The sequence below is a fragment of the Chinchilla lanigera genome, unplaced genomic scaffold (assembly GCF_000276665.1).
Source record: "Chinchilla lanigera isolate Chin_1 unplaced genomic scaffold, ChiLan1.0 scaffold00007, whole genome shotgun sequence".
Taxonomy (NCBI): domain Eukaryota; kingdom Metazoa; phylum Chordata; class Mammalia; order Rodentia; family Chinchillidae; genus Chinchilla; species Chinchilla lanigera.
The window spans coordinates 38,495,273-38,521,870 of NW_004955408.1; the positions used below are offsets into that span (position 1 = coordinate 38,495,273).

The 26,598-nt window shown below is 35.2% G+C and overlaps 1 protein-coding gene across 1 annotated transcript in view; it reads right to left on the bottom strand.

Moving 5' to 3' along the window:
* Positions 1–2,169: 2,169 nt before the first annotated feature.
* The window catches only part of Dtwd2 (DTW domain containing 2), a gene marked incomplete in the record, with an annotated part of 112,120 nt that continues 87,691 nt past the window's right edge, over positions 2,170–26,598 (bottom strand). The window contains 2 exon segments of the mRNA XM_013506983.1: positions 2,170–3,808; positions 10,147–10,275. Of these exon segments, the coding sequence (XP_013362437.1) occupies positions 3,638–3,808; positions 10,147–10,275 (300 nt within the window).

The following is a 26,598-nucleotide window of genomic DNA, read 5'->3' on the forward strand; positions in this document are numbered from 1 at the left end:
TCTTCATCTGAAAAATGTCTATTCATTGCAGATGCCCATTTTTAATTGGGTCTATAAATTTGGGGAGGTCTAAGGTTTTTTAGTTCTTTATATATTGTAGATTCTAATAGGCTTTAAAAAAAAAAAAAAAGTAAAGGGAGATTTCATGGTTTGAATGTTTGCTTATCTCCCCAAATTCCTAAGTTGGAATTCTCCCTCCAGAATAATGGCATCACGCCTCTTCGTGATGCAGAGCCAATCACCCTTTCCACCAAGTGGGGACAAAGCTGGTAGGTACAGTCTGTGAACCAGACAGCAGCCCTCAAGATGACCTGCTGGCACACTGATCTCCCAAATTCCCAGGCTCCAGAAACTTGGGAAATAATATTCTGTAGCTTATAAACCACTCAGTTAAGGAATTCTGCTGCAGCAGTTTGACTGGACTAAGACGAGTCAAATTACCACCATAATGTAAAACTTCCTGGATTACAGCCTGATTGCTGAACACATTTTAAGTATAAAGTTGTAATTTGTTTAGATTATAGGATGTTGTGGGAAAAAAAATGCTTATGCAAGGATACATGAATAATTCACAGAAGAGGTAACAGAGTAAGCACTGTAAAAAGGGAAAGGAAACACGAAGGTGATGCAAGAGAGAGAAGCAGCCCAGGAAAAAGAAGGTTGAGGAGGGATAATATACTTTAAACAATCCAGCAAATAAAAATTCAGACTGAACAAACTAAGAAGCAGTGATTCATATGAAAACAAGCCTGTTTATGATACATAATTAAATGTAAAATCTCACTACATCTAAAACATAGTATTACTTATTTATACAAATATCTATTCACTCCTATTTTAGAGGAATACATCTGTATACTGTATATGGTTAGGTAAAACTTTCAAGTTTACTAGTCTGACCTACTTTTTACTTGTAACACCAATAAAATTTATTTCAATAATAACTGCATCCAAGGGTCAACAATTTAGTTCCCTGAAATCTAGCAAATTTAATGAAGAAACAAAAAAAGTTATACAGAAGTAATCTGCATAATTCACTAACAATGGTAGTAAGGAGCCTTTTTCTTCCAAAATTTCTAAAACATGGTGGTCATAGGAGCCATAAAGTACAGGAAGAGACTTGTCCTAACAGAACTCTCAAATTCGACATAAGATATATTGTAACCCAAGTAATAGAAAGTTGGCACTATGACTTATTTTGTATACTGCAGTTCTCAATTCTATATTAACATATGTGTGAGAAATTCCAAAATAATTTTGCATCTCTTAAGCTACCTAATGATTTTAAACCTACCATGAATGGTCTGACTGAACATGTGGTTACCCTGTGTATGTACAAATAACCATTCTCTGAGTTCACATGATTCAAGTAACTCCTTAAACAATCATAATACAACAAAATGCAGTTAACAATCTACACGTGAAGCCTGCTATCAGCTACAAATCAAACACCGGAAGCTAATCCAGGAAAAAATCAAGCAGAGATAAAAGTACCTGAATTTCAAAGCCAACTATATACTATAATAGAAAAGTAACAATTTTTTAAAACCAGCTTAAATTTTTAGTAAAAAAAACTCACATATTATATAATTTGAGAACTTTTAGTAACTAAAAATATTAATCATAATACACTTTAAAAGAACAGGTGACTAGAAAGCATTGTATACCAGAAAAGATTAAATGCGATTAACTATTAATAGATCAGTAGAAATAAATAAAATTAAACATAAAATAATTTGGAAATACATGCTTTCTTAAAGAAAATTTCATACATTTCCCAAAACAATATATCTTAAACTTTTTAAGTGTTCAAAAATACTTTCAAATGTATTTATAAGACCTAAGTAGAAGTTATTCTAAAATAGGCGAGACAGGGCAATCCACTCAGGACCCCTTCAGTTTCTCTTAGTCAGAAGCTTTCTTTCCCCAGTAGATTCTACTCTTAACCTCCATTGGTTCTAGAATTCATTCTTCAATTTTAGAAAACACAAAACTTGTACCGGGCAGCGAGCAGGTTGGAATTTTCTTTCCCCTATAACATTTGGCCCTCAAAGAATTGGCTTTTTGCTTTTTGTGTGTGTGTTTGCTCATTGTGTCTTTGACATCATGTTAAGATACAAGGCAAAATATTTACCGTCAATCTTTAAAAAAAGGTAAGACAAACCGAGGTTTTGAAATATAAATGAAAATTTGTGAAGTTTAATTTCAACATAACATTATTGCAAGGACTTTAATCCACTTGTTAAGAAAGCATTATCCATTATTATACAGTTTCTTTTTATTACACCAAAAAATCATTTGACATTAGGTATTTTAGATTACAAATCACCTAATCTGTTTTTAAATCCAAAAATAAATTAGTAATGAAAGATAGAAATCTAATTTTTGTTTAATATTTTAAAATATTTTCTGCATAGTTTTCCTGCACAAATTAGCATTCCAATTGTCACCCATGATTATAAGGTCTAATAAGGATCTAATCTAGGTTAAAAAAAAAAAAACAAATAAATGGACATGAAAATTGTCAGAACCCACTACTGACACATGTTCACATACCCTGCCTCCCCTCTCTCACAAGCAGTACGTATCATGCTCACCATTAGGCTGCACGGTTAGCCTTTCCTTCCAGCTTAACACTAGATGCAAGGTATTCTGGAAGTCACAAAGACCAAAACAAATTTCTCCTTCTTGCTAAAATATGTACCTAACTATAATAGGTTTAATTTTTATATGTAAATATACATTACATATATTTCTCTTATTCCATACAAAATCCCAGTAAATATTTCCCAGTGCGTATATGGGAAATTTTTCTTTCAAGTTGAAGGGCTTTGCCCATTAAAAAAGATTTAAGTAGCTCTAGTTACAGAAATATGTTCTCAAAATAACAACTGCATTATATTCTAGTCTACTATAGCTATTTCCATATGAAAACTACAATAAAATCAGTTTACCACAAAACCTGTTCAATTAACATTGAAAAATCAGAACTTATCCAGAGTGATTTTAAACAAAAATGTATACTATTTTAAAATAACATGCACTTCTTTGTAATATTCAGGCAATTAACAGAAAATGTAAATAAACTATTGAGCTCATTTAATACCCAAAGAATACTTATTTTTTTACTTTACACTATTTTATGAAATAAACAACTATCTAAACCCCTTAATTACCATTATTTTCTTTTGCTACTTATTTCAAACTATAAAGTTCATGTACAAGATTACAAATTGATGCAGGATACTATTATTAGACTACAACTAGTTATTCGCACACATTAATGGAAACAATACTGTTCCAATCAGGCACAATCTCTTTCCATTTTATATATGAGGGCTCCTTACCCTAGCTCAGCAACTAATTATATTTTAAATTATGGATCAGAAAAAAATGTATTAGAGGCATATTTTTTGAAAATAAATACAGTATGAAATCTTGCTTTTCACTGAGTCAGAGAAGGTTTTGTTTTGTTTTGTTTTTATGGCTATTTGCTTTTCTTCCTTCTTCTGAACAAGATTAGTAGCAATCCTCATGCTTTTTTAGAAAGTCAAAAGCCCACAACTTAAACCTGATGAAAATTTAACGTGGCATCTTCAGCTGTAACAGCTAAATTAGCACCAGAAGAATAGCTGCACTAAATTTTAACACTATTCATAAGGAGTTCTATTTTCCTGAGCTTGCGTCTGTTCTTTGGCATTGGCTTGGGGTATAACCCGTTTCTCAGAAGGTGTTCCTTGCTGAGGCGAATCTGAGCACCGTGCTGAAGCTGGAAAGAGCACAAAGCTTGAAGGGGACGAAGCAAAGTCTGTGAAGAAAAACAAGAGCACTAGAAAAGCACTTGTGAAAGAGCATAATATTGTATATTTTTCTTCAAAGACAGAGATTATTGTGTTTTTCACTGCTATTGGCTTTTAACTATAAAATCAATAAATATTTAAACACTTTTATGTTGCTTCTAAATAAATAATTTTTTTAAATTCCTAAGTTCCCTATCACTAAGAAATTTTAGTAAAAGAATACAAAAACTCATTTCCTATATAGCTAGGAAAGTCTGAACTAAATTTTACACTTTATTCAAACACAATGAAATATTGTTGCCACTATAATAATTTACTCTGTTGCAAGCAGACTAAAAGAAATAACTATATACAATGATAATAAGCACATCCTAAGAGCTAATTCAGTGTCAACCGCAAACTAGTGCAATCATACTGGCACACCTGAACACAAACGATGGCAATGTCAAGTGGCTGACTATTGGTGTCACATAGTCCATGTCCATCCACAGAGGCCCAGGTCTTTGGGCACTGAAATTACTCTAACTACGTATGTGCCTGTCTGAATTCAATACCTACAGGGCCAAGCATGTAACATAAACGCAAACTGAGTAAACCTGTAAGGTAACAAAGAATGTTGGAGGGTATAATGCAACTATTTTACATATTCTATCTAAAGTTAAATTGTAAAAAACTATGCCAATTTTTAAAACATTTTAAGTCTGATTCTCTCCTTGGACTTTAGACTCCTGATCCAAATCTTTTAAATAATAATAGCAAAAAAAGCATGATTGAACAGATTGTTAACAAAACATAAAAGAAAGATTTAACTACAAAAATTTCACAATGTCTGTGTGAAAATTTATTCTTCTACATAGAACTGTAAGTGGTAGAAAAGGCTTTAATTTACAATGAACTTGTAGTTGCTTCTTGACATCCATTATTTTCTTACTAAAAGAATCCAAATTTCACTCAAGGTGGCAATCTATCCAGTTAGTACCATCACACTGACTAAAGGACACAGTCTACTGAAGGTAGTAAGTCCCTGGGTGGGGCTTCCAAAGGTGCTCTTTAAAAGCTGACAGATTTAGCAGACACAGGCATTTTGTTCCTTCTTCCTACCTAGAACATGACTGTTGAGGTGGGACAAGCAACAAGTGACCACTACGCAATAAACAAAAGACGATGCACAGGAAGACAGAAGGAATCCACAATGCCCTTTCCAAGTGGCACTGCAAGCAAAGGACTGCCCACCTCAGCATGTCTAATTCAGAGAAGAAAAAGAAACTCTCATTTGACTTCACTACTGCAGTAAGGGCTGTTTTCATGCAGTCAGACATTCCAAATCAGTATATACCAATAAAGAAAAAGATATCTTGCAAAAATTCTATACCATATTGTAGTGAAAAGCCCCTTAGACATACTCTCATAATTTCTTTAAAAAAAAAAAAAACAGAAAAGGAAAAGGAAAAATGACTATACATTACTCTATAGAGACAACCCAGTGGACAAACTGGACTATGAAATATTCAGTACCTAGGAAATTTACCTGAGACTACACAGAGACTGAAACAACAAAAGCCTCTACTGAGAGTTTATGACATCTATTAGGTTTTCAGGGGTAGGAGAATGCTAGTATCCTTATGGTCAAGGGCCTTCAACTTCTATGTTCCCAAGATATGATACTCTCGATTTACTGATGTACTGAGAAGGAATTGTGGAGATGCAGAGATCTGGATTAGGTCCCCTTTCTTCTATATGACAGTCATCTTGGTAACGTATTTATTAGTTGGTTTCCCCATTGCTGGACACATACAACACTCACATCTTAATGTAGCTCATGGTCTGGGAAGGCTATGTTCACAGTCGGCTGGTTCCAAGGCAGAAACAGTGCAGCAGGAGGGCATGGCAGACCAAAGTGCTTAGTTCATGGTGGCCAGGAAGCACAGCAGGACAACCATGCCAGGGAGGGACTGGCTGGGACCATACACAGGTGGAACCCAAAGCCAGGGAGCTGCTCTGTTAATCTCACTGGGCCTTTCTTAATCCAGTGCAATTGATAAAGCAGAACAGTCATGGCTATTAATAAATAAGTCTGTTCTCCTTAGGCATGATCGGATTGCATTTTCAATCAGCCTTTGAAGATAGGCATGGCCATTAACTTGCTTTGCTTAATGAAATGCAAGCATGAATAGTGTGTGCCACCTTTGGATGGAAGCCTTAAAAAAGCTCTAGGCTTCACCACCTTCCCTGCCTCTCCCTTGTGAAAGTAGAGCGATGTGTCTAGATATTTTCTCCACCAAGCTGGGTCCTTTAATGACTACAATGAGCAATCCCGCTGGTCAGACAACATGGGAGAGGAATAGCCCTTTGCCATGTTATGCCACTTTAAGTCTAACCTAGCCTATCTTAACTGATGCTATCTGATTTACTAGACATAAACTCTGGATAAGTAACATAAGATCTTGTCTCATTTTCTTCATCTGTACACTGACAGTGTTGAACATACTACTAGATAACAAGTGAAATGTTTCTACGAGAACAAAAAGCACATCAAAGGCAATGAAAAAGAAAAGATTCCCTTAGGGGAACAAGGAAAACCCTCTACTTGTAAAATAAGTTTTTTTCCTAAATGGTAATTTTGGGAAAAACCAGTACTTCATAAGTCCTTTCATGGACATGTGCAAAGAGATCAGATTTCAGGGGCCATTACTACCAGGCCTTGATATCAGGTTGAGCCAAGTTACAGGGCTATGTTTGGCTGAAAACCTTTTCTTTTTTTTTTTTTTTTGGTTTTTCTCCGGTACCGGGAACCGAACTCATGACCTTGCACTTGCCAGGCAGGCACTTTGCCGCTGAGCTAAATCCCCAGCCCCTGGCTGAAAACCTTTTCCACAACTACCTTCAGAAGTTTATAAAGTAAAACTACCTCCATGGATGAGGTCATGTAATGAAAAAGATCCCCAAGCTGAAGCCTCCAGATGTATAAAAAGTCACAGTACATATTATAGTAGATAAATGAAAATCATCAATGTTTATTTCAAAAATTCTTTTGTCAATCTACAGGCATGAATAAGAGGGGCAAAGAAGGAGAAAAAGTTTAACTTTTCAGTGTCTGTGTTGACAACTGTGACAATTAACACACATTATCTCATGCAATTCTTTTCTTTTCCCAGTGGTACTGGGGGATTGAACCTAGTGGTACTCTACCACTGAGCTACATCTCCAGCCCTTTTTATTTTTCATTCTGAGACAAGACCTTGGTACTCTGCCTTGGTTGGTCTTGGCCTTGAGCATGCAACCCTCCTACCTCAGCCTTCCAAGTAGCTGGAGTACAGGTGTGCACTATCACACCTGGCTACTCAGAGCCTGCAATACTGAGGTGACTATTTTTTGTATAATACAGGTAGAAAAACAAGCACAGATGCAAAGGGTGATGATGACAAAGTGATGAAGCTATAATTCAAGCTTTTTTAAAGCCTACATCATGCCACTTCCAGGAAGCTATGGTCTATGATTTATAACATGCTAACTCCAGACAACTGAAAACTTCTCTAGAATAAATGAAGGGAGTGAATCAAAAGACTAACAAAGTTGTTCAATGCCAAGCTGACAGAATGAAGCCATGAAAATGTACTGCTCTCCTCTACCATCCTAAAATTCTGCTAGAATTGTCCCAATAAAAGGTTACTGAGGGGAAATGTGTATTATACCTTTCTTCCCCAAAAACCGAAAACAACACCGAAGTTTACAGCACACAGAAACATGCTAATTTTTTTATTGAAAGTAGACTTGATGGGGTTGAACTGAGAGCTCCCCTCTTTAGAAAGCAACTTCTATTATAAATTAGTAGTCAACTTTTGCCATCTGTAATAATCAGCAATGAGATATTTCATTACATATTTCCTCTGCTTACATTCCCACAAACTGACTTACCAGCATCTCAAATCAGATAAGATTTTCAATCTTGGTTTTTCTATTGCTGGCCACTAGAGTGAGATTACTACTAGAGAACAAAGTAAACAGAATGAGCATGCTAGGTGATCACTATTACTTTGACATTTACAGTAACCACGGCTGAAGAGACGATAAGGCTTGTCACTATTCTATGTCTTAAACTTTGCTTGTTCTTAGGTATTACTCTTAGAATATAAAATGTTTTGCAAGTATCACGTTGCATGGTAAGAATCCCTTTTTTGTTTGTAGAACATCACATTACAAAGCACATCTAATCCATTAAGAGAAAGGGTCAGGATTTAGCTTTATGTTCCAGTAAATGCTTTTAGTTACATCAAGCAGTAATATAGTAAAAGATGAAAATAATGATAAGATGATAGAGAAGAAACTTTAAAAATATTAAGGTTGTCCTAAGTATCTAATGTTATATTTTTTCTGAAAAAAATTCCTTACTATTTTGAAAGAAATCATCATAGACACTTGTAGAATATAGAGTAGTTGTAAAACAGACACTAAAACATTCTTGGCTAATAAGATTCCTGCCATGATGGTACATTAATTAGTATCAGAATAAAACTGGGAAGGTGGGGAGCAGCAGCAGCAGCATTAGTGGTAGTGGTATAAACCCTATCCCTTCCCCTATCTCTTATCTTGTTTTACTATGCTATTAGTACTATAACTACCATCATTACCAACACTGAAGCTTCCATTTAGGATTGCAGTAAAGATCTAGTTCCTGCTATGGAAACAGGAGATGTAGTCCACAGAGAATTTTCTTCAGACCCCCAAACAGGAAAGAAGTTTTAAAACCACAGCCAAAGAAAATACTTTTCCCTGAAGAGCTGAGCTTTTAATAAGTCCTTGGTCTCATGTTGTCTGCTCCTAGATTTTTACATAAATGAACAGGAAAACAGACTGAACAGAAAGCAACTTTACACACAGCACTAGGGGCCATCTTCTGTTAATACGCCTACAAAGAGTGTATTTTTTATTTTGCTCAAGAACATAAAGAGATGATGTTGAATAAACAAAAACAAGTGCAGGGGAATGTAAAATACCCCACTGATGGCTGCATCCAGATGAGTAGGCGATAAGACTAAAGGAAGAGAAGAGTCAAAACAACCCTAAAACCTTAGGGTAAGGAACTAGGTTCCATGGTGAACTTTTTCCTCAAATGAATGTAAAATTGCCTAGGCCCAAAATAACGTCTACTCACGCACATACATATTCCAAAAAGGGATGTTTGTGAAAGTCTATTTCTTTCAAAAGAAAAAAAGTCTGGAACTCCAACACTTAATCACAGCTCAGGATCAGGGAGAAGAAAAGACAATTAGATGCTCGCTTCTGACACTTTGGACACTCGTGGTTCTTGAAAGCTTTTTATTCTCTTTAGGATTAATAGCCTGGTAACTAATCCAGTTATTGTAACTGAACTTTTACCCATAATTGAAATTTCTACCATGGCTTAGCAAAATCTTACAGTAGTAATCATAATTAATAATGAGAGAGGGAGGAAGAAAGCAGGAAAACTTAGTACTTTATTCACGTGTTGTGGGGCATATATATGTCCTGTGTGTGAGTGTGTGTATGTGTGTGTGTGTGTTGTGTATGTTCTGGAAGGGAAGCTAAAAATTTCATTTAGTTATGTTAACTATGCTCTGACTTTTCTTCCTCAGTTGTAGTTATTAAAATATTTTAATTATTTAAAACTCTTAACATTTGTTTAACTATTGTTCTGCTGCTATAAATGCACAATGTCTTATATGTTCCTAAAGATCATTAGCAAGCTCACTGAAATATTATTCTGTGCTGATGATTATTAATTATATATGCAATTATTACATTATATATGCATATATTATATATGCAATTATTCAGACTTTCATGAAAATTATATAGAAAGATGATTGTAGATTATAACCTTTCCATATTCTGTAGGTATTTCTCTTTTTTAAAAGTATCTTTTTTACATACTACACAAGTTTAATAAGATAAACTGAACATTAGTATAGCTCCTCAAATAAAGGCAACAATGATAAAAATGTTGCTGTGTTTTGTTCTCTTAATTAAAAAGAAAAAAGTTGAATGCAAGAGAAAAACTACTAAAAAAAGAAAAACACTAAAAGAAAAATACAACCAAAAACTGATTTAATGTCATGCTACTTAAATGCAATTTACATAGTATAAACGCTGTTTGCAAAGCTTAGTATGAATATGTAAATAATGCAGTCTGGAATGCTAAGGCAACACAGAAAACACCAGAGAGAAAGAGGATTATAGAGTACATAAATTTCTATCAGATATATCCTACTTGTCGCTTGAGGTACAAATCTAACAAGATAAGCACGTCTACATTTTCTAAATGAAAACTAACCAAACTTCTACTCGAAAAAACTGATCTTCCACGTACCTCCTGTATGTAATTATTTTTCTCCAAAATAGAAAGAGCAACAGCTGCACACTCCAGTGTAGAAAGGCACCTATTAGTCGGTTGCATCCGAATTACATACTGACTGGAAATGTTAGTTTTTAACTGCACCTAAAATAAAAAATAGAATGCAATTTTTGTCTTAAATTTAAAAGTTTGAAGTCTGTATTTTAAATATTACTTTGCCTCTAAAACTGCCAATGGTTTAAAAATGCTAACAGTATTAATATCTCTCACTAAACAGAAGCAAGACAATAGTTACCGGAAAAAGATATAGTAAGGATATACACAAGCTCCTACATATCCAAAATAAAAGGCTAATAACTCCCAGTGGGAAAAAACAGTGACTATATACTTTACAAAGCAGGATATAAGAACAGCAAACAGTTATATGAAAAATAGCTCAAATAATATAATGCAAATTAAAACCACTACAGATAACATTTCACACTCAGAATAGTAAAATACAAAGGACGAACACCACCAAATGACTCAGATATGGAGCAGATGAAACTGTCAAAAAAAAAAAAAAGAGAAACTCTAATACATTGTAGTAGAAGATGGTATAATCACTTTAGAGAATTATTTGACATTTTATGATCCATTCTTCCCTTATTTCTTAATATATTAAATGTGTAAGTATAAGTATTTTCATAAACACAAACATATATACAGAAAGTATATATAACATACTCTCATCTTAGATAAAAAGTAGCATATTATATAACTTGTCTCAGTGAAAATAATATTTTAGCTGAGATTTAATGACTATAACAGTCAGACATAAAAAAGGCAACAAAATGTCATCATTTTGGTGTTTCAATTACTGTTTTAATTAAATGAAACGCAAGCAATCTTAAACTCATAAAATCATATTCCTATGCCCACACTCTAATCAGAATCACATGTAAAGATATGTGGGTAGCTGATATTGTCACTTTTAACTCAAGCAAGATGTGAGTACAGTGACTGGAGGTAGTGGTATCTAAGCCAATCACAGAGCAACTATGGCGTATGGTGATTGCCTTATTTTCTAGGACCCCCGAAGCAGTGTGAGTGTCTCACTCCTTTAAACCATCCAAACTCTCTCATCCAAAGCATCTTGTCACTCAGTTCCTTCCCTCCTTTGTGTCTCGTGCAGTCCTTCATGATGAGCAACACAGTTCTACTCTGTGCCTACTGAAAGAATTCTTCTCTAAAAAACTGGGGTTTTTTTCTTCAGAGATAGGGTAAGGGAGAAGGAAGTTGCTGCCACTCCTAAGTGGGTATTATAAAAGAATCCATTTGATCTTGGAGCACACATTTTTAAAGCAAATTTGACTAACAATGTCTTATGTATAGTTTGATTTCCTATTGGAAAAAAAAACCTCAAAATTTAAAATTTATACTATGTTAAAAGACTTTAGATTATTCTTTACAAATCACCTCTCCAGAAATTATAAAGCAACTATGTGGATACAGTAAAGGTACATAGCTAAGACATGTCACACTACTACATACATTATTAGATGACACATTATTAACTGTGGTCTTCTCATAGCTCTTGCTTTGCTTTGCTTACGTGTTAGTCTACTTTCATCACATACTTGATTCAGTTCTCTTTTTAACAAGTCACAGGCAGCATAAAAAGTAATTTCTACGAAATTGCTTTGTCTTCCTAAGTGAAAATTAAAAGAAAATTCAAGGCAAAATTATTGTTAAAATATAGAAAAAGGACAGGAGATGTAGCTCATTAGAGCATATGTTTAACATATGGGAGGTCCTGGGTTCAATCCCCACCACCACCAAAGGGCGAAGGGGCATAATAAACGTACAGTGAGAATGTGCAACACAGAAACAGTATTATTTTGAAAATCATCATAATCACATCTAACCTGACAATAACTAGTCAACTTCAGCCATGTCCTTTAGTTCCTTAGTTTACCTCAGTTCTTCCTCACCTATAAAATCCCATTGGTATGATGTCATTAAAACAGACAGCTGAACGTATCATTTACTTACCCTAAAAGTATAAATTTTAGAAGTCATGTTGGCTCTAAGAATTCTTTAGTAATTTTATATTTTTGGAAGCTGGTTCTCTACGGTTATAGGTTAAATGTTCTTAAATCATTGGTTGGTTCAGAATCCTACTCGCACACTTTGCAGGATTGTAATTTTCATTGTAGAAGTAGCCAGTGTCTTTAGATCCTTTGCTGAATCTGGCTTCATCTCTTCCATTGGTTCTCTGAACTGACTAAAATTTCAATTTCTAAAAATCTGTTATAACATCCATTCTTTCCATTACTTCAACTGTATCTTTAAAATAATACCATTGCCCTTCTGGGTCATCAGCAGATGACCAATAAAAACAATGACTTCTCTGCCATAAAGAAAGACAAATTTGAGTCATTTGTAGGAAAGTGGCTGTACTTTGAGACCATAATGTTAAATGAGACAAACTCAACTCGTAAGTTTAAATATTGCATGTTTTCTCTTACATGAGAAATTATAAATAAAAAGCAAGTAAGTAAGACTGATAACAGGAAGTAGGGAGATACATCTTTCTCAAATAGGAAGGGGATTGAGAGACAGGGAGATCTGGAGGGGAGGGACAGAGGAGGAGAAAGGATTTATGTACATGTGTTATACACATGTATCTACTCCACAGTAATGAAAACATATACTGCAAAAATGTACCAATAAAAAGTAATTCCAGATAACTGTTTTGATGGTAATTATGTTTAGGTGCATTTTTTATAAGGACTCCTTCCTTTCTACCTGTACATTTAACTACTTTTGCCACAAGTAATTTGTGCCATTAAAATTTTGAATACCATAGCATTCTCAGTGTTTAGCAGTACCCTTTAGGGCTAAAATAAACATTCAAGGAAATAACAAGTCATGGTTTATGTTTGCATAAAATAACATTTTAAGTAATTTATTATAAAATATTAATTATTTTGGCAAGCAAAACTATATTTTAAAGATCTCAAGATTAAAGTTATAATTTTATTTTTATTTTATTTTATTTTATTTTATTTTTGTTTTTTCTCCGGTACCGGGAACCGAACTCACGACCTTGCGCTTGCCAGGCAGGCGCTTTTGCCGCTGAGCTAAATCCCCAGCCCCTAAAGTTATAATTTTAATTCATACCCTTCAAATAGTGTATTTTGTAATTTGATAATTACTTGTTCTCTATCATTAGGCTATTTTTAGGTCAAACTCATAAACACTTAAAACTATTCTGTATAACTAATATTAAGAGTCACATGAGTTTCTAATCACTTGATCAATTTTCATATAGGTTTCCAGGAAGATCCTTCTATTTTCATACTTTCTGAAACAACCCTTGTTAGAACAGGTTTATATAAACTTCCTTTTAGTAACACCCTGTAGTCCTTACCATTGAACGACACACAAAACAACCTCCTTTTTAAACCTTATTTTTATTATCTTTCACAAGTAACGTTCATTATTTGAGTTTATGAGATGCCCTTTCAAAGAGATGCAGTAGATCTTTTCTTTTAGCCCCTATTTCTCAATTCATTCCACTGCTTTCATTACCTCAGTTTAGTTCAACAATATAATTCAATAATGGTAAGAGCTCAACTTTAGCATATGATGCTAGTTCTAATACAGATTTAACCATTCAAATACAAGGTTTCATGCACTTACTTATTAGACACTAACTGCTATTCTAAATAATAAACATTCATTGTTTCATTTAATTCTCACAAAAGCCCTATGAAGTAGGGACCTTCATTATCTCTATTTTACAAATAAGAAAACAAAACACAGAAGGATGAAGTAACATACTCAAGGTTCCAAAATGAGTTATGGCAGACGTAATGCAGAGGCTTAGGCAAGGGCCTCTTTATGACCAAGCTAATAACTAAGTGGATGTAAACATGGGCAAATCCCAGCATACTGCACAAGTAAAAATCAAGTTGTTCTACTGAAAGCAAGGCCTCAGCACCCCTAAAGAATACTGGGGTTCTTCTGAATGTAACCATTTTTTGAAATAAGGATGCATAAGAAGGGATCTTCCACTCAGATAGAAAGTTACTTGCAAAGATCAGAGTCTATACCTTGGTCCAGCTCTGCCACACCATGAGCCTACAAAGTTTTCAGAAAGCAGAAATTCCAGGAATTAACTCTGAAATTCAAAAAATGTGTTAAAAATAAAATTTAAAGGAGCAAGTTATAAACGAAATACAGTAGAAGGATCAGTGCTACTTTTAAAACACATTATTTAAATTACTTTTTTCTGGATTATCTTGAAAATCTGCAACTCTTAACAGTTTCTATGAGAAAGCACATTTCCAAAATTATTGAAAAAATACCTTGTAAAATTTTTTGGTTTAAAAATTAGCTCTTTTTTTAAAAATTAACCAATTCTAATGCATACGTCAGAACAGTGCATGTTTCTTCTCCAACACAGTAACTTTGATGTTAAAAATACAAATATAAAATGGGAGTCTAAAAATTAAGTACTTAAAAATTTCAAATTTTGGCAAGTATAAATAGTGATATATATTAAAACCATGCTAAAAAAAAAAAAAAACCATGCTAAGTGACATACTTAGCCAAATATCTTTACTGCTGATTCTTACTCATAAGAACATATTTACACACAAGGCTCTAATGTACACCTTAACTGCACTCCTTAGGAATTATGGGTATGGAAAGATATCCAGAAAAAAGCAACTCACACAGATTTACACTATTACAGGACTGGAAGTAACCATTAGATATCAGATAGTCCACTTTCTTGCCTTTCAGTCTGGTTATTCTTAAAAATTTTTGATTCATAGAATTAATAATTTAAATAATATTGAGATATAGGACTAGCAATGTAAATTGGTGCTAGAACACTCTCTAGCATGTACAAGGTCCTAGGTTCAAAGCACGGCCCCCCAAAAAACTAAGAAACATAATGATAATTTTTTTCATAGTGAAATAAAACTAAATTGAATTTGTAAGCTTGTAAAAAAATTAATAGCGGTATGAATTATTTAAGAATTCCCTAAGCTTATTGGCTAGAAAATCCTGAGTGATTTGAGTAAATGAACAAAACATCATGCCATTAAACAATGCTAGAAAGATTATTACCATAGGTTACAGCTTTAATGCATAACAAAGTGTAGCACTTGTGGTTGTATGTAATCATCACAATTCCAGACTTTCAAACCATGGTGATCACATCTAACCACAATAACCAGCTAACCTCATCAATGTCTTTGAGTTTCTTAATTTCCGTCAGTTCTTCCTGATCTATAACATCTATTATTTTCACCTATAAAATGTATTAATTTTCTTGTACCTCAGGTTCTATTTTTTCCAACAATTAACAAACAAGTCTCTTTTAGACAATGCTATAAAATCTTTCATAATTTCCACCAAGAACAAATTTGTTCAGCTAGAATGTGTTCATGTGTATGCATTTCTTCATACTTGAACTATATAAATTTATAGCTTTCATTAGAAAATAATGAAGAAACTGATTCAGGATAATAGAAAATGATTACTAGATCTGCTTATGTAATAGCCAATTTAAAATGTTTTCATAGTCAAACATTTTTAACTAAACTTAATTTGGCAATTAGCAGTTCTACCAGTTTTGAAAGCTGTTACAGTTTCATGAAAAAGAAATTATAAGTCAGTCTGTGTGAAATAAAATACATACTACGTAATTACATCAGAAATTCATTTATAAAATAAAAATTATATCTAACATTTATTATTAAACTGTATGTAATTTCATTTTACTAAAAGCATCCATCTTTTCTGTAACCTTGACTGAAAATACTGTGCATAAACTGAGATGCAGAAAAGCACAGCAACTAAAAGCACAAGCTGAGGCTAGAAACACCTGAATTTAAACCCACACACTAACTAACTGTGGGTTAAACAAACTGCTGACCTCTCAGAGCCTAAAACATTAATAACTTTGAAGGCTGACTGTGCTTTAAAAAGCTAATACATATGAAGTGCTTAGCCATGTTTGACATACAATAAATAATCAGGCTAAGACATGGATGAGGATGCTGCTGCTGCTGCTGCTGTTAGTACATGGTCATGATGGAAATTCTCAGTGTTACCTTTACAATCTAGAGAGTTAATGTGAATCAACTTAGCTTAGCTCTATGACAGAAAACCAGATGCGACAGCCCTAGCCAAAGGTATAGCACAATACAAGGCTTAGGCCAGCCAGAAGAGTGCCAACTTTCACAGGAGGGTGAAAGAGGAAAACCTGTAAGTAGGTGAGAAAAGGGAACTTAAGAAACTGGGGAAAGAAACACAGCAGAGAGATTTTTACCAAACAGAGAAGAAAGGCTTACTTTTCCAGATCAAAAGTACAAAATTAGGCATAGGGATATAGCTCAGTTGTGCTTAGCATGAATGAGGCCCTGGGTTTGAAAGTTACAAACTGTTTTTTAAAAGAGACATAAATATATTTATGAAATATATAAGACAAAGAAAATTTTAGATTTTTACTCACTTCCCTTCACACATTTCACGTACAAGGTGTATCATTAAAGTTTGCAACAATCACCAAGGTAAGTAGACCCTTTCTATCTTTAGATGTTTCTTCAGACATTTTCAAACAATACTGTATAACAAACCGAGGATTACTATTTTTTGAAAATCACTCTTAAAATGAAAATTGATATTTCTTAGATAATTTCCATTAAAAGTTTGTCTTACTAATTTTTTCAATGTATCCCCCCACCTCTGCATACACATAAATATGTAGCTGATTTTCTGACAGTAAAAGTGGCACACAAACTTATAAAGTGCTGGTTGATGATAGGTTGCTATGTCCCTTTGAACAATTTGCAATACAGGATACTTAAATAATAAATTATGGGTTACAATTTAAAAAGGAAATTATAGGTTATAAAGAATCTGAACTGTTAAGATGGGTTTATTTATAATAAATAGTTTAATTCTTCATGTACAAGTGAATGGAATATGTAATATTACATACATCTGCCTGTCTGTCTCAATTATTAGTCTGTATTTTATTTCTGTTAATAAAATTTCTGTTATTTCTTGTATGTACTTATGTTATTCCCCATGTTATGGGATATAGAAAGATAGCAAAAAGGTTATTATAGTGAGGCAAATTAAAATATCCACTGTCTCACAGTTATCTACTTTTTGCAGTTTTGTGGCAAGGGTAATAATTACAATCTTATTTAGTATAAATCTCACATACAGAACAACTTTATAATTTATGTACTCATCTGTACATTAGATATAGATTTCTGTATTCCTACATTATACTTATCTGTTACTTTATTTCCCCTGACTTACATCTCCCCAATTCTTTCTCCCCCACTTTATCCCTGGTAGAACTGATTTATTCTCTCTCTGTATTCACTGTAACACTACAATGAATATAGGAGTGTAGGTATCCTTATGAGATGGTAATTTCATTTTCTGCAGCATATGCCCAAAAGTGGATTGATAGGTCATTTTGTAATTCTATTTCTTTAGAAACTTCCATACTGTTTTACATAATGGCTTTACCAATTAACATCCCCACCAACAGTATAGACCTTACTGAATAATTTTACAGAAAACATATGCCTGATTTGTGGAATGGAAGACAATATACAGATGTCAATTCTCAAACTGATTTGAGTTAGTGATCTTAGTAAAAATCGAAAGAGATATATCATGAGACTGCATAGAGCTGATACTGAAATATATTAATGCCAAGGCCAAAAATATCAAGATACTCTCAATGGTGTGTCCTACCAGTTAGATTTCTTGTACAGTAAACATCAAGACAATATGTAACTGGTGCAGAGAAAAATAGTCCTGGTAGAATGTAAATTAAAGCATATAAATGCATGTTCACATACATGCACAAAGAATGAACAGAGGTGACACTGCAAAGTTATGAGTGTAAAAATATCCTTTCTGATAAGTGGTGCTAGGAGAGCCAGACACCATCCTGTGGGGCAAGAGTGAAACTGGACTCTGCTTATACCAAATAACACAGTCAATCATAGGTAAATACATATGAAATGTAAAGCTTTCATTCAAGAAGTAATTTTAAAGACAATGAACCAGAAATAAAAATTAATTTATTTAACAGAAAATACTAAGCATGAAGAAAACAAATGCAATCTTATTAAAATTCAAAATTCTATTTATCAAAATACAACCCCCCAAAGAAGACTGAAAAGACAATTTAAAAGAAAACTATTTGCAATGTAAACAGCTAAAACTAATAACTGTGGGCCGGGGATATAGCTCAGTGGTACAGGCACCTACCTGCCTGGCAAGTGCAAGGTAATGAGTTTGATCACCGGCACCGGAAAAAAACAAAAACAAACAAACAAAAAAAAAAAAAAACACCGGAAAAAAACAAAAACAAACAAACAAAAAAAAAAAAACAATTAACTGTGAAACAGATGGCTCTGAGCCACAAAACACAGAGAATTAGAATAACAGAAAAAGCCAAAAAGCTACAAGAAAAAAGGTTAGAAGATATGAACAGGCACTTCAAAAGAGAGCCTAAATGACTAATAAACAAACACTTTAAAGGGTGTTAAATCTCATTCACAGTCAGGAAAATGGAAAATAAAATCAATTAAAAGCTATGACACATTCAGAAAATGGGCAAAAATTTTAACCACCTTGACATTACCAAATATTAGATAATGCCCATATACTTCTAGGGGACTACTAATAATTATACTTTAATTAAAATATAATGCCTTAAACCTACTACAATTGAAATGATGCTTAACTCAGGCTCATTTGCTTCATTTCTAGGTATATACCTTAGAGATACTATTGTACCCAGGCATCAGATAACAGCATAAGACACATTTACTGTATTATGAACAGCTAAGTTAGATAGAAATTAAGAGACAGTCAAGCGAGGGATGGCCCCTCAAGGGAGTTGGTACAAAAGATGAAGACACATCAAATCATAGCTGGGGGTGAATACGAAGAGAGACAGGCCTCAGGATAGAGACAAAACAGTCAGGCCTTCAAACCGCCCTAGAGCAAAATCACAACTTGAGATTCTACTGTAATTAGCACCACCAAGTCCAGATAGGCATCAGACCCATCGGTGGGGGACTAGACATCTGGACCCATCCTTTTCCAGGAATGCCTTTGTCTTTCCATATCTAAAACCCTTGCTACATGACTTGCTTCACTACTGGATCAATACTGGTTAAGCAACTATTAATCCTATAGGTTGATTGTAGTTTGACCCACATGGTGATTTTGCTGAATAAAATACCTCTAACAAAGGGTTGCCACACCCACCCAACTGGGACCCCTCCTGGAAAACCAAAAGCTGCTCTTCTTTTCTCCAATCAAACTCTCCTACCTTCCTCTTTGGCTCATGACTTCATTCCTCAAAGTTGTGAGACCAAAACTGGCACATCTGACATCTAACAAGTTAGGAGTTATTTTCTCCTTAACAGCAGCAGCACAAGTAATAGACCCAAACTGAAAACAACCCAAACATCTGTAAATAACAGAATGGATAAACTGTAATATATTCATATATGGGGTTGTAATACAGCAATGGATATGAACAATATACAATTATACACAATAACATGGATGACTCTTAAAGGCATGATATTATTTAAAACAAGATGAATACATACAGTACAGTTCAATTTATAGAAAATAATATAAATAATAAAAACCCGACAAAATTGTATTTAGATTACTTAGGCACACATTATTTATCTTTTAAAAAACAAAAAAAAAATTGATTACAATAAAGGGCAGGACGTGACTACCACAGACAGTACGAGAAGACGTACGAAAAGAGGTGCAGTTCATGGTGAGACAAGGAGCCTTTGGCATACAGATCTAAGTAGTGTGCTGTTTCTGGCTCTGAATGGTGAATGTAAGAATGTTCACTTTTGAAGAATTTAACACATTTTGTGCACACCTAATAACAAACACATCATTAAAACTTCTGGTAAGCACTAGCTTAATACCAGAAACCTTTTTATACTATGTGTACACTATAGTGTGGTAACTGTAACATGATAACTGTCAGTAATCAGCTGTGTGACTCTGGTAGGTTACTTGCTTTTCAGTGTCTCAGCTTCCAAATATATAAAATAATGAATTTAGACCTAGCCCTAAAATTCGTTCAGTTTCTAAAAATTACTAGATTCTCTTTATAGCCCATCACTCAAGTGAACACTGTCAAGCCCCAATTAAATTTCAAGTACGCTTCCTGTGTTCTTTCCACCTCCATCTTAGAATAAAACAGAAAAAAAAAAAGTACATGTAAAAGCACATGCGCATCCTGGCTCACCCAGCCTGTGTGCAGTACCCAGCTGCCAAAGTTTCAACAGACTTCACCCAAAGCTGTCCCAAAGGAAACATACCATGCAAACCTTGTTCACATTTCACAAATTTGCTAGTGACAAGGTTTAAAAAGGGGGTCTTGAGAGTAAAGATCCCAAGGAAAGAAGTTCCCTGGACTTGAAAAATTGAAAGGTGCCCCTCCCTGCTGACGAAAACAGGAAGGACCTGAGCCAGTTCCAAGATGGCAAAGTGGGCTTGCAGAGCTCCTTTCTGCTAACTGCAGGCCTCAACGCTGCGTGCCGTTACTACCTAGTCCACACAGAAAGGGACAGAAGCAGGCAGACTCCCCCACAGAGCTCTCCTAAAGGGCCACATAAGGGATCTGCCCTAAGTTTCCCCTCTTATAAACATCCCGTGAGCTGATTAGGACCCTAAAAAAATACAAACCACATCCAGCTGCCAGGCATGGAAAGAAAAGTTAATCAAATGCTAGATAAGGTTTTGATTTTTATATTGTTTGCATCTTCTTACCCACAGTAACTTTTTTTGAAAAAATACAAAATAGATATACATGCAGATCGATATTTCACTGTTATTTGAAGAAAAATAATCAGCCAATTATGAACATGAATTACTATCGTCTTGTCAGCCTAACAGTGCCAGGGATATAAGCAGATACTGCTTGATTAGTAAGTTTTTAAAACTCAAACCATTCAGTCTAAGAGCTAAAAAGTTGTGAAAGAGAAACTTTGTATTTTGTAGTGTTATGCAATTAGTATTACTCTCTATTCAAATGTACTTAATACAGTGAGATGTTAGATAATGCCTACACCAGTTCTGTCAATCAGACTGACTCAGGAGGTCAGGGAATGGCAAACCACTGCTGGAAAACTAGGCACGACCTGTCAATCACAGAGACTGTCTAACAATACCAGGGTGTGTGTGCAGAGCAGCCTCAGACGGACAGGTACATGGGACGGCCTGGCTCAGACGTCGAAAGGAGATAAAAGAAAGGGTGGCCATCGACTTCGCTGCCACTGCTCTCCTGTTCTTACAGTGGCCCATCCTGTGTGAAGAACATACCTGCTCTTTTCTCTTTCTGCTTTTCTTCTTTCCTTTCTTCTCTTTCTTGTTTTCCTCTCCATTTCTTCAATAAATATTAAACTGTTACTTTCACTGGTTGTCTCTGTCCAATTCTTTGAAGAGGACAAGAGCTTGAAACCACTGGACACTTCAGCAGCCAATAGCAAGATCATTTAAGAGAGAGAAATCCATGAAAATTGGATTTCTTAAGCGAATATTCCAAAGCAGTTTCCATAGAGATCCATACAATAATTATTAATGACTTACACTATATTTCCCTCTAAAAGATGATGACATAACTTTGTCAACTTTGTAATATAAAACATGTACATAAATGCCAGATACTGAATTTGACAAATGAGTTCATTTTAGTAACACATACAAAGCTGAGGGACTGCCATCCTAACACACTGCAACAGAGTAAAAAGAATATGAAAAAGAACATGCAGTACAAAATTCTTATCAAACTATAGGGATCTCTTTTTTATTAAATGGGAAAAACTTCTGATTTTAACCCAAAAATGAATTTTCCTACAGCTCATCATTGATCATTTTAAATGATTTAAATTAAAATTCTATCCGATGGTTAATCCTCAGTGGCATGTTAATTCCGTATTTCTTTGTAGAGAGCATTAATTACAATAAAAGATTTACTAAAATGATATACAATATTAAACAGTGGCTTGTCGTCCTGTTTTTCACCATCTGTTTAATGAATGCTTTCCTCACTTATCCCACTACTATCGAGATTCCCATCATTTCCTTAATCCATAAAAGTAGCTGGTTATGTATATTTAATTTATTGGTAATATCTACAGCCTAATTCTATCTGCATTAATTAGTTCTATGTATATTAGACAAGGTCAACATTCTAGTCAGAGACACAAACACCAAGCATCTTTTTAACGATTAGCATAATTTTTATTTTAAATATCACTCTCCAAGGACAATAATCAATTCCAAGTCACTGTCATTTCTACCCAGGATTTCTGCAGATGCTTAATTACTGCACATCTTCCTTCCACATCAGTTTTCTTATAAGTCATTCTCTTTTTTTTTTTTTTTTTTTTTTTTTTTGGTTTTGGTTTTTCTCCGGTACCAGGAACCGAACTCACGACCTTGCGCTTGCCAGGCAGGTGCTTAAGTCATTCTTTATGCATCAGCCATGTGATTTAAAAAAAAAACTGGGGGCTGGGATATAGCTCAATGGCACAGAGCCTGCCAGGCAAGCTCAAGGTCCTGAGTTCGATTAATGGTACCAAAAAAAAAAAAACTGATAACATTCTTCCTTAGATTAAAATCTATAAGTAGCTCATCATTAAGAAAATACCTTACCTTGGCCTCTAGCCATCCATTTAATCAATACCACACTCCCCCACCAACTTACTACATATCAGGCAGACTGAGAGTAGTACAGAATTTCTTTCCTCACTCTTTGTCTGGCTAAGTACAGCTTAATCCTTCAATTCTCAAATGTTAAGAGAGGTCTTTCTAAATTCCCAACCTCAAATATGATTCACATTTTAAAGTACCCCTTACTAAAACATTCACAAAATTTATCTTAATTTATAATTACATACTAATGTAAGTGGCTATTTATTTCCATAACACATTTAAGCTCCACTGTGACACAGACTGTGTTTTACTTACCACTGTATAAAGTTATCTAGAACACTGCTCAGCACCTTCCAAAAGCTTTGCCTATAAACACAAGAGGCTTTGGGGGGACATCAAGATGCAAACCATAATACCAGCCTTGGTCACTTTATTGTCTTTCTATAGAGGCCTTTTAGAATGATTACAAATGAAAAACAAAAATCTATGCTTGCATCTCAAAACAAAATAACACACTTAAAAAACACCTGAAGATGCCACATACACATTCTACACTGCTATTCTTCTTCCTTGATAAGACATAGTGCTGGCTTCCTGCATAATGATCACTTACACAACTGCTACTGATCCTGAATGTTCCCCAAGGCTTAAAGGCTTGGTCCCCTGCAGCAGCACTGCTGGGAAGTGGTGGAAACATTAAAACTAGGCCTAGTGGGGAGGTTTTAAATTACTAGGGGTTTGCCCTTAAGGAAAGTCCTGGTCTTTCCTCCCACTGTTTCTGGGAATGCACCTTCCTGCCACAGCCACTGCCCAACCACAGGCCCAAAGCAACAGGGCCAGTCAATCTTCAACTGAAAGCTCCAAAACTGTGAGCCAAAATGAATCTTTCCTTTTTATAATTTATTGTCTAAGTTATTATGCTGGAGCCACCAAAAGCTAGCACAGCCACTGTGCTTGCTAACAGAGCCCATTCTGCTTGCTCACAGAGGCCCCAATTTACAAAGATGTTCAGTTAACAATATACTCAGAGAAGATGAGGCCACCTCAGAAGATGAATTATAATTAGTCCAAGAAAACTGTGATGATCCCATTCTTTTCCAGTTTTGGTTAATGAAAAATAAGTATAGAGTCTTATATGGCACTTTTGTGGAAACTTTTTTGGATAAAAAGATGCTAAAAAGATTCATGTTTTCCCTACTTCTCACTTTTCATTCTTATATGAAATGCTGATTTATAGCCCTAATATTTGTGACCTGCTGAATTAACCAAATTTGGACTTTTTATTTAAAAGCCTCTAATTTTTTAAGCCCTATTCAGTCACATATTTTGCTACCCAGAGCAATAACATTATCAGTAAGACACATGTCTTTCAGTTCAGTTTTTATACAGTTATTCAGTTCTGAAACAATTTGTAGCAATTTTGCAATACTTTATCTAAATTACAAAACAAATGAAAACTGTCCCCATGAAAGGAAGACTTCAAAGAGACTGTTCGTAGATGTCAATTGTGTGTAAGTTATGTGCTCCCAGTGTTCCTCTGAATGCGCTCTACTAGACTACTCTATCTTTAATTAGACATCATCAGGCAGTGTCATATAATGTTCTATGCAACAGAAAATGATTTCTTATTTTCAAATGAAATAAAAACATTGATTCTATATTCTTTACATATACATCAGAGATTTGGGAAAAGGAAAAAGGTAATAAGTGAGCATCAGCTGACTGGGGAAAAAACATCTCACTCAAGAAGTCCTTTTCTGTAAAAGGGAATAGACACTTCAATAGTATTTACATTGTTCTGAGTCAACCACATAGCTACTGCTCAAAGAAGTTCTTAATAACATACATAACTACTATAATTTCTGTGTATGATTGTAAGACTTCATATAGAAAGAACTATGGCTTTATTAATAAACTTTCAGTTCAAAAAGGTTTTGAGTCATGGTACTACAAGGCATTTTGGAAATCAGAAGACATGCAGCTTGAAAGAAGAAAATAATTTTCAGTGCTGTCATGTGGGGAACAGATTGAAAGCCTGACATTGTACCTTTACAAAGTGCAGTATATCCTGGGCCTTTTGTAAGTATTAACTCATTTCATTAGCTTTGAAGTATTTACAATGGTCCCTATTGCCAAAATAGGACACTAATCCTCAAAAGCAATTGTACAATATGCTCAAGGCAATTAGCTAATTAACAACAGAAAGAGTTTGAACCACGTCTGTCCAGCCAGAGATCTATTATACCATGTGAGGCATTAATACCATAAATTGCATTAAAAAGTCCTTCACAATCTGGGTCCTATCCTATTTTTTGGTCCCTTTTTCTTGCCATTTCTTTACTTATATATTGTTTCCCAAAGATCTCAAAACACTACGGCCTGTAGGCCCTTGAATACATGATGTTCTTTACAGTCAGCTCCCTCATTATATAGGAAGTACCCTCTCCTTTCTGTATTCCTCCTCCCCAGCTGACTTTAACACATTCTTTAAGTAACACCCCTCCTTTAGGAACCAGTCTATAATTTCCCCCTCAGAATAACATGATGTTTCTCTTCTCCCAAAGTGTTACCATTGTTCTTGGCATAACACATTCATGCATGTTTCCCCTCCCTGCTCCTTGAGAACAGAAATGTTGCTTTCCCTCCATCTTTGCATTGGTGATGCTTAACAAAAGAGACTGACACACAAAATGCACTGAATAAAATGCTGTCTTATATATACATGTGCAAGCAAACAAGCAGATTAGCCAGTCCCATTCCATTCACAGGGACGGCAGGAGCACTGACTTTGAATTCTTTCTTCCCATATCACTGATAAAAAATGCCTAAGATTTATCAAGAAGATATCAGATAAGGAAGTGGATTCTAAACAAAGATACTCAGAAATACTTATTTAAAAAAGAACACAGGAGTGAGAGAGTGCTCCAGGAGCTGCTGGACCCGTGGTTCAAGTCCATGCTTTGCTCACACCACCACGGTTCCCAGCTGAAACTCATAGAGAAAGCCAGGTATTTCCCATCTACTTCCTGTGGGCGACCCGGGACTCTGCTGCCATTACAGACTGAGTCTCTCCCCTCCCTGCACTCGCAGCAGAGAGGAGGTCCTCACTCAGAAGCCCCAGGGACTTCTCTGGCTGGGGGTGGGGCATGGAGCCTCTCCCAGCCCCTGCATGCCCTGTGCCGGGTGAGTAAGTGTTCCAGGAGCTGCTGGTCCTGCCGTTCGAGTCCGTGCTTTACCTTTGCCCGGAACCCCTAGTGGGTCGAAGGCAAGGGCAGTCTGTGACTGCTACCCATCCGGGCTGCGTCTGATTCCTGTATGTGTCCTGAACTGAGTGGATACACAGAATCAGGTGGTTCACAAACTGTAGACCCTGCAGTTTGTGTCTGAATTATGCCTGTACCCTGAACTGCCTGGGGACACAGGTCCACTGGACCGGGATTGTCACACCAGTGCAACCCGAGTCAGGATTGTGCACGTGCCCTGAACTGCAAGGGTACGCTGGATCAGACGGTCAGCCATCAGCTGACACCAGTGCCAGTGTCTGAGAAAGGGGATAACTAGATACATATCAAAAACTGCCGGAAAAACCTGAGACTAAGTAGCACTTCTCAGAGGTCACTCAGGGGCAGACCTGACCAACAGGAAACCTAGGGACACTAGTGGTCTTGGCTGAGCAGCTACTGAAGAGGAAAACTGAGCTTTCTGCATCCGGTAGCAAACATGACAAAA